This window comes from Xiphophorus hellerii, chromosome 18 (genome assembly GCF_003331165.1).
Source record: "Xiphophorus hellerii strain 12219 chromosome 18, Xiphophorus_hellerii-4.1, whole genome shotgun sequence".
Lineage (NCBI taxonomy): Eukaryota > Metazoa > Chordata > Actinopteri > Cyprinodontiformes > Poeciliidae > Xiphophorus > Xiphophorus hellerii.
Window position 1 is genome coordinate 14,709,646 of NC_045689.1, and position 16,380 is coordinate 14,726,025.

General features: G+C 36.0%; 2 protein-coding genes across 7 annotated transcripts in view; one reads left to right on the plus strand and one right to left on the minus strand.

Moving 5' to 3' along the window:
* b3gat1a (beta-1,3-glucuronyltransferase 1 (glucuronosyltransferase P) a) overlaps window positions 1-3,027 on the plus strand; it is a 104,714-nt gene extending 101,687 nt beyond the window's left edge. For all 5 annotated transcript variants that reach the window (XM_032590564.1, XM_032590562.1, XM_032590561.1 and 2 more), the window contains one exon: window positions 672-3,027. The gene's annotated coding sequence lies outside the window, so the exon portion shown is untranslated. The remainder of the gene's footprint in view (window positions 1-671) is intronic.
* Window positions 3,028-3,069: 42 nt separating this feature from the next.
* Window positions 3,070-16,380, minus strand: part of LOC116737428 (beta-galactosidase-1-like protein 2) — a 28,803-nt gene continuing 15,492 nt past the window's right edge. For both annotated transcript variants that reach the window (XM_032590558.1, XM_032590559.1), the window contains exons 12-19: window positions 16,075-16,181; window positions 11,318-11,464; window positions 10,978-11,049; window positions 10,573-10,651; window positions 10,342-10,429; window positions 8,170-8,284; window positions 7,506-7,622; window positions 3,070-5,744 (exon numbers count right to left, since the gene is read on the minus strand). In XM_032590558.1, coding sequence (XP_032446449.1) covers window positions 5,658-5,744; window positions 7,506-7,622; window positions 8,170-8,284; window positions 10,342-10,429; window positions 10,573-10,651; window positions 10,978-11,049; window positions 11,318-11,464; window positions 16,075-16,181 — 812 coding nt within the window. In that variant the 3' untranslated portion in view covers window positions 3,070-5,657. The remainder of the gene's footprint in view (window positions 5,745-7,505; window positions 7,623-8,169; window positions 8,285-10,341; window positions 10,430-10,572; window positions 10,652-10,977; window positions 11,050-11,317; window positions 11,465-16,074; window positions 16,182-16,380) is intronic.

The window sequence follows — 16,380 nt, forward strand, 5'->3', positions numbered from 1 at the left end:
GTCCCTTTTTTGTCGGCAGTGGTTTTCACCTTTGAATTCTCCCATTGATGCTATTTTTATCCAGAATCTGTCTCTTTGTTGAGTTGGGAAGCTTGACATTAACTGAAGGCTTGTGGTGCTTTAGACATTATTCTAGGTATTTTATTTTTTTTACTTGGATGACCACTTAATGCTATATTGGAGCAGAAATGTGCACAGATAGACCCTTTTTCCTCTATACAAGTCTCACAAATGGCTGTGTGATTATTTTCTGACCATCACTAATTTTGTTTTTAATCTGCCCCTGCATTTCTGTAGCTTGGGATAAGATGTGCTCCGTTTTGAGGTCTTTTAGCCTGTTTTCTGTTGTCAAACAGGTTCTATTTAAGTGATTTTTTGATTGTACTAGTTTGGCAAAAAAATAAGGCATGGGTGTGGCCGGTAAACTTCAAGTCAGCCTTTTGTAATTAGTTACAGATTTTTCAAATATTATAAGGGGCAAACACTTCTTCACAGCACTGCAGCTACAGTACGAAAGGAGCAGGTGTTTTGATGTTTTCTAATAAACTGTGCAGTAACTGCAATAAATGTTCTTTTATTACAACAGCTGCTCTCTGAAATAAAAAGGGTAATGGAGTTAAATTAAACATGAATGCTACTTCTCAGCTAACTAATTGTTTTGTTTTTTGCAGGTGGTGGGCCTTGCATCTGCGGTGGGGGGAAACAGTCAAGTTTCTATAGAACTGCTCAACTGTGATCAAGTCTTAATTCTAAGGAAACAAAATGGAGGAATATGACATGGGTTAAAAATATTTTTCAAATATGGACCAAAAACATGTCAACTATATCATATCAAAGCACAGCAGGCAGAGGCAGCAGTCGTTCTTCGGATCTACCACTGAAGAGCAAAGAGGACGGATCTCTAATGAGGTTTACCTCCACCTTCTCCGGGGTTGGGTGGGACAGCACAATATGAAAAGCATACAGCCAGCAGACTGGAACAAGCAAGCAGGTCTGAAAACTATCCTTCCTCCGCAAATAATGCAAAGGATCTGAAAGAAATGGACCAGGATCTGCACATTGCACACAAAAGGAGATTCAGGATGTGGTACACATCATCAGTGCTGGATTTAGAAAAGAAAAAAAAAAAGTTGAGTTCACTTTCAGCAAGGAAGAAATGTTGTTTTAATAACTACAAATGTTTGCTGTAATTTAATTTAACTGGTTTAGGAGTTTTATGAACACTTGATCTGCTAGTTCACCTGTATTGACTCTTCTCTTCATGTCCTGTTGGGTTATCATTGTCAATTTTACACCATCATTGAAACTCATGCATATACAGTGGGCCACATAGGCACGTACACTTAAAAGAGAAACTCAACCTTGGTGTTCAACTTGAGAAACATAGTTATCAAAAACTTAACACTCTTAGCATTTAAAATTAACACGGAGTTTTCTCTTGAGGAAGGGTTTATACGTAGTAAACAAATATGAGACCAATCGGAGGCCTGGGGGAAAATTTTGACAAATGCACTGAACATTGTATTTATGTGTGAATGCAAAGCTATTAAATTATTGAAACTGAAAGATAAAACTCATTTACTGTCTGCACTCGTCTTATAGAATACTGGTGGAATGTGTGAGACTTTATTAAGAGAACATTTAGTTTGCGGCACCTTCAAAATGAAGAACCTTTCATTCAAGCTCAGATTCATAAACGTCAACTCCTACAGAGGCCCAAAAGTGTCACATTGAAATTCATTTATTAGATAAGAGAGGAAAAAAATACCTTACCAAGTACATAATTAAGAAAACATGTCATTAATTAACTAATGATTTTGTGCTGCAGTGCAAAATGAATTTAGTTTTTCTCTTCTTTCTGCATGCCCGTCAGTCCGCAGGCGGAGCTGACGCAGATATTCTGAAGATGACTGATTTGGTCTGAAGAAAATTCTTTCACACACATGGACTCTCTTTGGTTAGATATCTATCTCATTGCTGTAACAAATGATGATTTTCCTGATTTACATGCACAACTTTCAGACCATTATTCTTGCTTATAAACAAAATATCTCTCGCAGGGCAAATAGAGATTAAAAACGTGGGAACACCACCTTTAACAAATTAAACAGTCTTTCATGGCAGAACCTTTATCATTTAATTCACTGAGTGCTCTTCTACTATCTTACGTAGATTAATGCTTCAGCAGCACCACCAGGATTAGGCTGGATGTTTACACCTTCAGTTTTTTAAGCAGTCTCTAGATAGGAGCCTCTCATAATTTTTGGGATGTTAGGATTTCAGAAGATTTGCCTTGGTATGCTTCTATGGCTGGAATAGAAATTTTGGTTAATTAAAATAAAAAATTAACACTCCTTAGGTTTTTTTTAAAAAGGAAACCTATTCTTTGTAAGGTCATGTTATAAAGAAACTATTCACTAATGTGCTGATCTGATGCAGCTATTTAAAAATGTGTCGGTGATTCTGAAATACTGCAGCTCTTCTCATTTTTACTGTCCAAATTCTGGATTCTGGTAACATTTGAAGATGGGACTGAGAGTGAATGACCGATATTCAGTGTCTTTATGAACAACAGACAAGCAAGTAAACATTACAAAACAAATAAATATTGCTACTAGTCAAATATGGTCTTTTGCTAAATTAGAATCCATTCACCACTAAAGTCTTATTGGTAATCACAACGACAATTCAGACTACTTTACAATACACTGCAGTACATTAACAAATGTAATCATAACCCATTTAGGTAAATTCTGTTAGATGTCTTTATGTATTACTTTGTGGCACTTTTGGCCCTCCATATATCTAAATCCTAACTCTCTGTTATTTTATTTTGTCTGGGCACATCAAATCTGCGTCAGATATTGGCTAGATGCCACTGTCTATGAATATTAAAAATGAAAATAAAAAAATTATAAAAAATCAAGTTAAAAAAGCATAAACATTAATGCATGGCCCTGAAAATGTGATATATGTAAAAAAAAAAATAAAAAAAATTGAACATTCAGCTCTGAAGTCGATGTAGGCAAATGAAAAGCACAAGAAAAATAATATTTTTTTATTTATTTATTTTTTCGCCTGGTTGCAATGTGGACCCAGTATCTTTAGTACAGCTGGTAGTATCTGATGCATTATTACGTAGCCTCATATCAAACGTTAACTGGACCACCGAGGAGAGTATCTTCAGCCCTAACGATAGACATCAGTAGTAATCATGCAGTACAGCTGATCATTTTTACAAAGTTATTCCACACCTCACAATATAATGGAATCTCTCCTCTGCTTGACAGATCATCCATCTGCAATACCCAGTGGTGGTCCTTATCTATTGCTGTCCCGCTGTAGAAACTGGAGATAATTTAAACACTAAGCCTCAGTGCTTTGCCTGACTTCTTCTGTGCAGCTCCCTAACCTCTGAGACAGAATGTAATGTTAACTGCTGCACAATACAAAAAGAAGAAAAACGTAACCAGATGTTATTCTAAAGCTCAGCAAGAGAATCCAAGTTATTACACATTTTACTTGGCACTGATTAGACACACATGCAGAAAAATGGCTGTACCTCTCTAACCATGCTGGGCTGCTTTCAGTGACCGCATGATATTACCCCTGCGCAGGGATTAGCCATGAACATCACCAGCTACCCTCCAGTTATTTATTCAGTGTCAAAATTTAATATATTTATTTATATATTTATTTCAACTTTGGATGTGCAATTTAATTACAGCAGCTGCTGTTTTTCTTTTTATCTCTCTAGAAAAGCACGCTCTCACACGGCATACGTGGATTATGTAGATCGTTAACAGGATGGTGGCACGACGCTGATAATCATGTTCCACCTGAACGCGTTTCTTATGAAAGAATCCACCTGAAGTGTTTGGCCCCAAAACAAAACAATACTTGTGGTCTGAAGTGGAAAAATGCCGGGGTGTATAGAAACATAATGACAACAGGTGTTGCTTGTTCCCCCCTGACCAAGATTCAGGGGGAAAGTAAATTACTGTTCTTGTTTTCTGGATATTGCTTTTGTCAAGGTGCAGACTGACTAATGATACTGCAGTGTACAGATCAGCATGTGGTCGGACTGGTTGAATACGGTTATGTGATGTAATTTTGTGTGTTGTGTCATAGAGCAGCAGAACAATTGAAAGGGCTTCGCCTTGAACATGTTACAAAATCTCTTCACATCTGATTCTTTTTTTTTTATTTTTAACAATCACTGCATAAAGCAATAGTTTACTTAACCAGCCTTTCCACAGCAAACACCAACATCCTCTAAGGCACAATACACTTTACACATAGTCTTTTTTTATCATCTCCACATCACCTGTTCTCATTCACTTTTTATGCATGTGACTCTTAAGGTTGTTTATTTGCCACAGCAGCTCTCTCAGACATGTTAGTTGAATCAAGATAAATAAATAACTGAGAAAAACTTCATGTAGCCCAGAGTGTTGTTTCCAGAAGATGTGGGGGGTTTTAACCAAACTGTATGTATTTCAGTCCCAAGGAGTCACTCCTTTAGGGCTACAGATTTAAAATAGGTTACTGACCAAAAAAAGCATGTTGAACTGTATGAACTGTAGCTTTTTTTTTTTTTACAACACAGAGATAGCGAATCTGAATTGTCATCTAGTATTTATCACTTCATTACTTATTAACTAAAGTACTTTTTGCATCTGTTTAATTAATAATAATATAAAAGGTGCTACAAGTGGATTCCAAATATATTCATTACCTCAGAATTTTTTCCCATTTTTTTCCTCACACTACAACCACAAACTTTGACATATTTCACTGGGATTTTATGTGTTGGACTGGCACAAAATTTTATGTTGTTAAGTGAAAGGAAAAGGATATGAGGTTTTCCAGTAAAACTGTTGAGTCTATGTGTGTTACGATCCCTTTGATCCTAGATTTGGACATTTCACAGAGCACAGTCCAATCCATCAAGTGAAAACGCTGCTGCTGTTAAAAGGTTCTACAAAGTATTTACTCAGAGCTGTTGAATACATAAACATGCCATACTTTTCATAAATTCATTGGGCCAAAAAAATCGTGTATTATTTTCTTCCACTTTACAACTGTGCACTACTGTTATCAAATAAAATCCCAATAAAATACAATGGAAGTTCTTGCTTCAGAGATGTGAATACTTTTTTAAAAGCACTGTAAGGTAGTCGGAATCAGACAGATATCTAAAGGGTTTTTTAGTCAAAAACAACTGCAGCAAAAATATTTCAAGAAACGAGCATCATGGTGTAAAGTTTACAAAAGAAAAAAAAAACACCCTCAAAGCGATTTTGTAACCTTGATTTCCCTGCAGAGGCTTTCAGAGCATCATCAAAGGATGAGGCAGGAAGGGATGGAGAAAAAATAAATAGCTCACAAGCTTCCCTGGCCTTGGTTACAAACAGAGGGCAAACCAGACTTTATTGATTTATCTTTTCAACAAAGACTGAATGATACCTATCAACTAAATATAACACCATGCCATGAATATGACCGGTAAGACAAACTAGGAAAATCAATTAAAAGTTTTCTTGACACCTTGGTGCTGCTGACCAGGGCAGGCGGTCCAGATCCATGTAAACATAACCAACAGCAGTCATGTCTGCTCTGCTCATGCTTCCTTAGCATACGCTCTCCTCTTATCCTCACTGGACATCAACAGTCATGCCATAGTCAGGGCTGTTGGTGAACTGGAGTCTACCATCTGCTTCCTGCTCTTCAAACACCATGACCTATGACAGCATAGGGAAAAGAAGCTCAGCCAAGGTCATGAAAGGATAGTGAAAGTGGGTGGTTTTGTGTTAATGTAAGCACACTCTTAAAAAGAATTAGAAAGTAAGATGGACAAAGACTGGGAAATGGCACCAGTCGCCTAAGGCATTTACGAGAAAGTACATAGTGGTAAACATAAAAACTTTTCAAAATACTAAGCATGGATTCTTATGTAAACAAGCTGTTCGTATTTAGCAAGAAATTAAAACCATAATTATGCAAACATAGATTAGTAGATTAATTATTTGCCTGTTTCTAAATCATTTTCAGCTGAATAGCTTGTAGACAGAACACTGTTAAAATGACATGTTTTTAGGTCACAAGAAGGTCGCATATTAATCATATTTAATTATTTGAGAACGTTATCCACCTTTAAGGTGGTATATTACAAATGATCCAGCTGAAAAATAATCTAACAAATCTGTTTGGGGGCATTTTCACTTGAAAGTAACAACAACCAGAGTTAAACACTCAAAAAACAGAGCTTTGTTGAAACATCTTTTAATTTAATTCCTCAATTTATCTTCTGGATATACGATCATCATCAGATCCGATTGACTGTCATAAATTGTATCTGATTTATTGCAAATGAAGTCCAGCTGTCCTTGTACACCAAAACTTTAACTTTTGGGTAAAAACAATACATTAGAAACAGAACATCAAATACAAAGTAACATATGGTGGTGGTAGCACCATGCTGTGGCATGCCAGTCAGCTTGGCTTAAACCCTTAAAGTGGATATCAGAAAGCTCAAGGTGAATTTTATGTTTTAGCATCACTGTGAACATTTGACAAAATAAAAAACAATCTTCATCGTTTGGAGAAAATTAAGCTTTTGAATAACATACAAAGAGTATAGAAGTAAAACTGACAGGAGATTTGTGACATATTCTGCATAATCTGATCATATGCTGAACTTTGACAAGCCAGAGTTAGCTGATAGTGGAAATTCAAGATGTGGGATGCCAATAGATGCCAAAAAAAAATAAAAATTCTACAAAAAGATGGTTTAATCAAGTATTAGTTAAAATGTGTGCACAGTTATGCAACCACTTATTTGCATTTTTGTGTTCTATTTCTCCCCCAAACAAACTTGCTTGTTTTCAGTTTGATCATATAGGGCAAATGTGAAATTACACATGAAAAACGTTTTGAGTTGATTTATCATGACCTCGTTTATATGTCACTAAGAGCTGACTGCTTATATCCCCTGTAATTTGCTGCCATTTCAGGAATATCTTGAGAAGCTGTCACCAGAAATGTCATGAACCAGTTTTGGGTAAAAATATACAGACTGCATAAGTAGTGCACATCTTTTGCTAGATGGTGTTACATCTTAATCTAATAAAATAATAAATACCCTTTAAGTCATTTTGTTATGTCAAAAAGTTAACTTCATAAAAGGCAGACTCTGTTACAAAACTCAACCTTGTCACGCTGTTACCAGTCTTGTGTTTAGTGGCTTAGGAAGATTGGCAGCTTTAAGTACACGGTGCTCCAGCATCACCTCCTGGATTCCTGATACTATTTTTATACACACTTTACCCATAAAGAAAAGGCTGCCATGTTGTTTTGAAATATGTTTTTAAAAAAAACAACATACCCAACATACATGGCAAAATATGTAAAAACTGATAAGACAAAATTATCATTTTCATAGCATATTACATATGCTGCAGTGTACTGTATACTGTAGTGTACGAGTGTATATTACACAGTACCTGGTTGTCTCCTCTGTGAAGCCACGGCCCTGGGACATAAAGTGTTTGTTGCGGTCCAATAGACCAGTATCGTCCCAAATTCCTGCCATTTATAAACACAACCCCTTTGGTCCATCCCTGTGAAACGAGGTTACAAATCAGAACGCAAATGTAAACAGTCCAAAATGTTATTTTTGTCTCCTTAGTCCCATTCTTTCTGAGAATATATTAAGATTCCAAGAGACCCTATAAATATTTTAGAACCCAAGAGAGATTTTGTGGGTAAAAAACAAAACATCATGAACAATTTATGGGAAGTCTCTGAAATCCCAAAAAGGACAAAGCAAAGTTTTTAGGTACGGTAAATTAATCCAGTGAGGTAGAACTCAAAGTAGACACATTTCTCTAGATTGTGTGTAGTTACAGAAATGAACTGTAATCTTTTTTTTAATGTTGATGTATCTTACAGCACATTTCTATGTAATCAATAAGCCACAAAGAAGATGGCAGTTGATTGTTCTGTATTTTATCAAATTAACTTGTACTTGATTGTTCAACTAAATAAGTGTCTTACTGCTATTTATAACCTAGGACTGCTCCTTTTTGAGTTAAGATGAGGATATATTAACAGGACTTTCAAGCTTGTTTTAATTAGTTACGTTTTTGACCCCAACCCCCAACTTACGGGAAGTTTGATGAAGGTGTCTTTAGGAGAGCTGTTCACGTAAAGTTTGCCTTGAAAAAAGGCCGGGAATGAAGGCTGCTGCTGCATAGGCACCCAGGAGCCTGTAGTATGAAGGCTGTGAGGGGAGATAAATAACAGATAAATTGTTTTGATGCATTCACTTGCACTTTTACCTAAAATAATATAGTACTATATGGTTGTTTGTGAGCCAGCATGATATTCTATCTATCATAGAATATTTATTGGCCTGCAGTGAATGCCAAGTGAAAGTTTGAAAATGGATTCAGGGAAAGTATTCATATTCAACAAGACAGTAGGTTATGCTTCGCCTCTGAGCAAATTCAAAAGGCAGTCATAATAGAAAACCAACAGTTCTTCCCGAAGTAGGAATTTCTAGTGTTCGATTATAAGGGGCTTCAGGCCTTGACATTTCAGAATGGTACTGACACACACAAAGATACACACATTCACACAAAAAAATAAAAAGATCTGCAAAAAAAGGAGACTCATAATGGCTTTAAAACCAAGCACATCCACAATTTGTGTTCTATTACCTTTAATTTTACAATTTTTGGGGAAGCATCCATGTTGTTATTGTTGCTCCAAACAGAAATGTATTAAGCATACAGTAAAGAAACACAATTCTCATGTAAACGGTGTGGTAATGTAGACGGGTGCATTCTGTTATTGCAATACTGAAATATTAATGAGGGAATAAGACTTGAGCCTTGGGGTGAATTTATTCTTGCATAATTCACCTGAAAATCTCAACCTTAATGCTTCCAAGTATTAACATTATCAGATGTATGTAATGACTGTTGTGAGATGGGTAGTATAGTATACTTAATAATGCTCTTCATACTCAACAACAGCAGAAAATACAGATTTAGATGCTTTTAAGAACTTGAGTTGCTAAACAAATATAGATTTGGCTTGATTTAAATGAACCAGACATCTGCTTTAGGGATTCCCTCTCTGTGGTCTGTCTCTGGCTTGGAAGGCAAAAAAACAAGAAAATAACTTCCTCACTCTACAGATGATACCCTCCAAATTCTTGTGAGAATGCTCTAAGGTGAAAACAATCAAAAGAATTCCCCCAATTCCAGCATGATGACAGCATCTAAGTAAAGAACATGGTCACATGTTTCCTGGATCACTCTAAAATTATCTCCCAGCACACTGCCTTAGAGATTGTTTGATAATGCAACAACAGATCTCTTGGTTGTCTTGCACTGAAACTCAGAGAGTCAAGTTAAAAAGTTTATCTTCACAACAATTTTAATCCAGCTTCTATTACTCCATCTTGCATTTGTGATTTTAATCTGTTTTGTCATAGCTGCATAGTTAAGAATATAAGAAAGACTTTGCCACTTAATATGAAAAAAATACTGTATACACTATTTGTATCTTTTGTACACAACATAATTGTAGAGAAATACAACCAGTGTAAAACCGATCAAACAAATTAAATATGTGCAATAGTATCAGGTGCATAATCCTAGCAGGAGTTCAGTAAAAGTTGACAGAGAGGCTTTGAGAAATCTCTGTTCAGAGCTCTATAAACAGACCCTATAGACCACTGGCAGGAATGCTCTAATGACACTTTCAGTTCCCCTCACAATCATCTGCTATATTGCAAGTGAAGCTGGATGCCAGGACGTTGCATGCCAGCAGACTCGCCAATACATCTCTGCATTCTGTTGTGAGAATGCTGGCTGGTAATGGCACTGGTGTCTCTTTTGTTTATTCTTCGATGTGAATTAGCCAGGATGGGCAACAAAGATTAAAGGACACCATAAGCAAGGTCAGTCCTGTGACTTATTAATTACAAGCCTGTCAGTTTTGCACGCAACAACATTAAGAACTTGTATTATACTCAATCTATAAAACCACTAAGCAACAAATAAAAAGAGGGGCATACAAATTTGCCCCAGAAATGGGAATCCTGCGTCTTGCCTCAATGCTGAAATCACTGAGGAAATCATTGGGGTTGATAACTCAAGAGGGTTTAAAAAGTGAATGTGTTTTATTTTGTGAATTTTGCCATTTTGTTGCCTCTTTAATCATACTAATTGGAGACAAAACGTGCTGGGATGAATGAGAGGATGGCAGGTGTAGTGAAAAAGAAACAGAAACATAAGGAGCAATAGAAGTGTAATTAAAGACACAAACCTTTTTACAAAGCCTGGTTTCATATCCAAACAATGAATAATGAAGCCTCGGAGGACGTTTGAGTTTAACTCAACATCACCAACAAGACCTGGAAATATGAGTCAATGCCATTTTCAGTTTCTTCTAAAAAAAATAAAAAATGGAGTGTAGTTGATTATATTCCAGATTTTCTGAAAATCTTGCTTCCACTTGAGCATCTCTAAAATCATTAGTTTTTTTATGTTTCTGTACCTTTGCGCTGCTCATCCAGAGTCATCCCATAATTCACCCTTCCACAGTTCTCCACCAGAAAGCCCAGAGTTCTGCTTCCCTTCAGTATAAACATACATAAAACATGAGCTGCATTCAAGGAAACTGCAGCAGTTTACAAAAAAAAAAAAAACACAGAAAAATATAGAAAACGGGCAAGTTCTTTCTAAGAAAGATTGCAGATTTGTCAATTTTTTTTTTTTGCTAAATAAATACTTAGAAGACGATTTGCTGCTGGCTTCACACTTGCACTTTGCTGCCAGAAAACATCTATCAGTATCCCCTGAAGCGTTCATAAGCTGCAGGTTGTTAAATATTAAAAACTTTATCTCTCTGAAACAGCACACAGGGTCTAACATATATACAGAAGGACACAAAACTCAGTACCTTCCCATCAGGTATTACAAGTTCCTGCACCTTATAGTCCAAAATACCAACGTATTGTTTGTCCACAAAAACCTATAAAAATTAGAACAAAAAAATCCATATTTAGAAAGACAGAAAGAGCTACATAAAAAAACAAAACAGCCAACCACTTAAATCACAAATGAATAGAAAATGTGCACAAAACACAGATGTGGCAATTATTCCAAAATAAAGTCTTTGCTTTAATTAGGTTGAAACTCTATAAGCTAATCAGAGGTGTGAACTTCGCTAAGACTGCAGCTTCCTCTGAACAAGTGCTCTAATAAACAAGAGTAAAATGTGTTCGATCCAATGTTCCCACCAGTGCTCTGTCTCTGATGTTGTTCTTAGAGTTGAGAGTTCCTCCGCTGGTGATGACCGTCTCATACAGTGTGTAGCCGTAGGACTGGCCATTATTGTTGTTGACAGGGAGGTTCTCCATGTTTATTGGCCTCTCAGATTTGAAAGGCTGTGGAGTATGCAAAAGCATTAATATAGAGTCAAACAAACAGTGCATAAAACGACAATTCAAACGAGTAAAAATGAGCTGCAGAAATCCTTGTTTACATAGATTTACACATGGTTGAAGTGTCTACTTAAATTGGGTTCTAATTAAAACAGAATTCACTCTCAGAGTACGTGTTCTCGTTGTTCTCTTTGCAGCGTGACTTCCTCTGACGTCATGGTCTTTACTAAAACTTCAAACTAAGAGGAGGGGACTCATGTACAAAGACTTTAAATATATAAAAACATCAGTCAAGAAGAACTGATAGCGGAAAAGTGTATACTATATTCCTTTGCCTCACATTTCTTTAGTCATTTATTTGCTGGCGACCCCTAGAGGCTGGGCTGGAAAATTGTTATTGTACACCTGCAAAATAAGACATACAAATTGTACTCTATGTACCTTATGTCTGGATGTTAACATTGCAATATCCGTGTGCACAATATTAATATTGCAAAGTCAATTAGACTATCTGGAATGCAATGTTTGCCAGCTAATTAATTTCAAATGTCAGAGGTATACCTTGCAGTGTTAAATAAGAAATAAGAGAGAGAAAAGAGAAAAATTAGGATTTATCTATCACACTTTTTAATCACAATTTTTTGATATTTACTATGTAATGGTATTTGTTTAGTCAACAATATGATAAATGTAGAGCATGTGACAAATGATGCTGAGCATATTTTTTTTTACAGCAGTGGCATTATTATTCTTTATTAATATTATATAATCACCATCAGCATCATAAAAATAACAATATAGTAAAGTGAAAATAGTGCAGTGCCAATTGTTTTGGCAATGTGCTCAGACACAGCAAGGAGCAGTGTACTGCTTGTTCCCATACAGCTGCCAACCACACTGGGGTTCCTATAGCAGCAGGGTTATTTCAGAAGGAACTGGGAGACTGAATGGGAATGTGCCAGTCAATCCTGAGCCAAGCCATGCCAGCTGTGTTATATGGAATAATGCAAATCAGCCAGGTTTGTCAAATTTCCACACACTACAGTTAAACGAGTCGAGATTAAAAAGCAAATTTCAGTTACAACCACTTCAGCATTACGAAATGAATTTGTTTTAGTTAACAGGAAGCCTTTTTATTCAATCAATGTACAAATTTCCCATGATACACAAATGCAATTAACCAACTTTTGTGGCTCTATTTTTAATCTAATAATGAGCATGGTTTGGGAAAGACTGCAAGATGGCACAGTGTGGGTAAGGTGATTGTTCAAATAATAAGTCCCTTTAATGCCCCCCACATGTTCAAAGTGTACCAATAGATCAACACTTCTTGAGTTGTTTGTGTCAGCATCTTTCAGAAGAAAATCCATGCAAGTCTGAATACAGATTTTTTACTAAGCAATCTTGTCCTTCATACCTTTGGGAAGAACATGATGCATGTCCAACAATCTAAACACTACCAGCTACAACACACTTCACCACACACCCCCAAACACACACCTAGATAAAATATTAGAGTCACAACAGCCTACTCTATAACTGGAGAGAAACCACTCTTTTTAAACAATGGTGTATGGCTGGTCAGGGGCAAAGTAATTGGCATCTCATAGGGAGCAAATTATTGCGATGGAGACTGAATAATTAATGGAGTTAGAGTCACCAGACGTGCTACACCTGGCTTGAATATAAATGCCTGAAGGGGACATGGCATAAATACCTAAACTAGTGGACATACAAGTGGGAAGGAAATAGAACATGGTTCAAAGAGGAAATTCCACCAATTGTTTTGTTTTCCACCTTTTTTTGGCAAGGGGGCACTCATGGTTTTTATCAGACTATTTCAACAGCAGGTTACTTTACAATCATAAAGCTTCAGATGGTGGAATAATACTGGTTCCCATGAAGGCCACCTTACCAGTATAACTTATGAGAAGTGTTTTGGTCAGGCCTTGAAGGTCCCCTTGTGTCAGACTGTCTCAAATAAGTATTAAAAGCAAATTTAAAGTTAATCTGAATAAAATGATCTCATATCAGAAAGACAGATTTCAAAAGTGACTATACATCAAATATCTGTTTGACTTAGTCAGTACATATAGAAAAAAACACAAATATTACACCATCTACATTTGCTGACAATGTGTAAATAATTTCAAAATGAATTTATATTTTATTACCAAAACACAATTTCACATTGAAGCTGTTACTGAAATACCATTAACAAAAATCCAAGTATTGTAGTGACTCACAAGCCCATTTCTGTTTACTACTGGCCACAAGGCTGGAGGAAGACCCAAGCTTATTTTACAACCCGAGTGAAGAGGATGGCAAGGGATATAAAAAAATAAATAAATCTGCAAAGTAGAAGCTAACTGCAGCAAAGTGTGGCACCTAGGGGTCACCAATGCTCTAAAAGCACTATAAGTCCTTATCTACCAGGCAGCCAGTTGTTTAATAGGTGTGAATAAAAGTTGACATTTATTTAGTGAATTAAACCTCACAGCCTGTCTTGGACATAAGGACATTTTCTGGGATTTAATATCTGACCCTTTTTGTAGATTGTATGACATGATATGAGTACAGTATCAGAGTTTTCAGATTAAACTAAGGTTGATTTTTTCAGCAACTAACAAACCAACTGGTTCTAGCATAAAATGAAGGATTAGTATGAGGGAAAGCACCACCTGCCATGAGCAGGTGGACTTTTTTGTCTTTCAAAATTTTCACAAATGTTTAGAAATGTTATAATGTTTTTGACTATGCCTTCCTGAACATTTTTTCCAGAACTTAACTCCCTGAAACCTTCTTATTTACAAGACCAGGGGTCTGCCGTCTGTGGCTCCGGAGCTGCAAGTGGTTCTTTGGACCTTCCACCATGACTCTTAATGACTCTGGCTTAAAATGACATGTTTTTAGTAGAAATATAATAAGTGCTAGTTTTACCTGTTGTTTTTCCATGTGATAAATTGATTTTCCACAACAGAACCACACTAAAAATACTAGTAATATATTTTCAACTCTTTTATTTTTGTCATTAATTTGTAAATTATGTGCCTTTTAAATTATTTTTCATAAATTTCAACATCCCACTTAAGGAAACGCACCCACCCTCTTTTATGCAAAGGTTTTGTTTTCCTTTATTCTGAAACCTAAAAACAGATAGAAAATGTGGTTCCTTAAAAATGAAAACAAATTTCCTGAAGTTGATATTTATCAAAAATTATACGTTTTCCTTGTTTGATAAGGTCATGTAGCATTTATTATCTAAATAAGTCTTATTTTGATGGACTTTTAGAATCCTATACAGGTTCTTAGGATTGTAATGATTGCAGGCTCGTTTGTGTGCTACTCCACAGTAGGGTTGGAAACTGTGGAAATGTTTAGGTAGATTCAGTTTTAAGTCAACTGTGCTGATCTCCGACAATAGAAAAAAAAAAAAAACACACTGCTCTCATTAGGATTACAATCTACAATTTAAGAACGTCATTTGTGACAGTTTCAGAGCAATTAAGCTCTCAACTAAATTAAATCACTTCCAACTCACAGGAAGTTTAAATGATTCACATATCTTTTATGACTGAATCAGGCTGTTGTGTCTCATAGGAACATTAATCACACAGACTTCCGGTCCATTCAAACTAAAGGTTGGTGAATCACCAACAATCGTGAACAGGTGAATGATTTATTCTGTATCTCAGAACATAAACACTAAAAATGTTTTACACTTAACTAGCTAAAACACAAGAGTCAAACGGCAGTTCTCTTATGGATGTGTCTCTGCTTCAACACACCTGGATTAAATAATCAAATCATTAGCAGGCTACAGTAGAAATTAATGACATTGTGAGGAGACAATTGAGACATTTGATTTGGACCAGGGACACATCTAGAAGCTGCAGGACACTGCCCTCTGAGGATTGGAGATTAAAGATTATGCTTCCTTAAAGTAAATATTTCCACTAAGGTTGGCAGATTTTATCTATGTACTACTTGAATGCAACATTAAAAAAAAAACATGCAATATTCAGCACTAAGTTTAAAAGTGTGAATCTGAAAACAAAAATATTAAATTCCTATTCATTTGTAGTTAATACAAAATATGATTTGCAGAGAATGATAATTTGGAAGATAACTGCAGAAATTGCTGGGACTATTCAACCAGGACATTTTCAAAGCTTTACCTTTAGTTCAAACAAGCCCTTTATCTAGAGCAGCGATGTTCTTTGGGTAGATTTCTATTGGTTTTGACTGATTCACAAAAAGCTATCCCAAAAATGTAGCTTGGTCCCTGAAAAGTTTTCTACAGTGAAAATACACCTTTAGGTGCATAGCATCATCAAATATTTGAAATGCCTGGACATTTAAAAAAAAAAAAAAAAAGCTCTAGCGAACTGTTTGCAAAAGCAGGAAATGTTTTGTAAGTGGGTCATTTAGCAACATATTGAAACAAAACAACCAGACACACAGAATTTACTTTCCTCCATTGTCTTCTCAGCTGGCAGATTTGTATTTATTAAAAAGCAACCTTTTAGCTTTTCTGTGAACCATGATAAGTTATTCTTTTATAAGTTGATGGTATTCTTATTTTTAGGCTCTTCTGAATGTACATTTCTCACCCTTTCAGTTGAATGGAAACTGTCCCAAAGAGAGAGATGTTGCTGGACGACAACAGACTGATGGGCTCTCCTTTCTTGAGTGGCAGGTAGGTCAGGAAGTGGTTGGTCTGGAAGGAAGGAAAAGGGGGATAAAGGCAACTTCCCTTTCATTTATGTATCAAGAGATGAGACATCATTCTGAAAAAGCTTCAAAGAGTTAAAAGTCTCGGGAAGAAAAAAAAAAAATCTAACTCTTACATGAGAATCTAAGTAACTCAGTCTTTCCAGTAATGCATTCATAGAAAGAGGTTTTTATGTTTTCCTTCA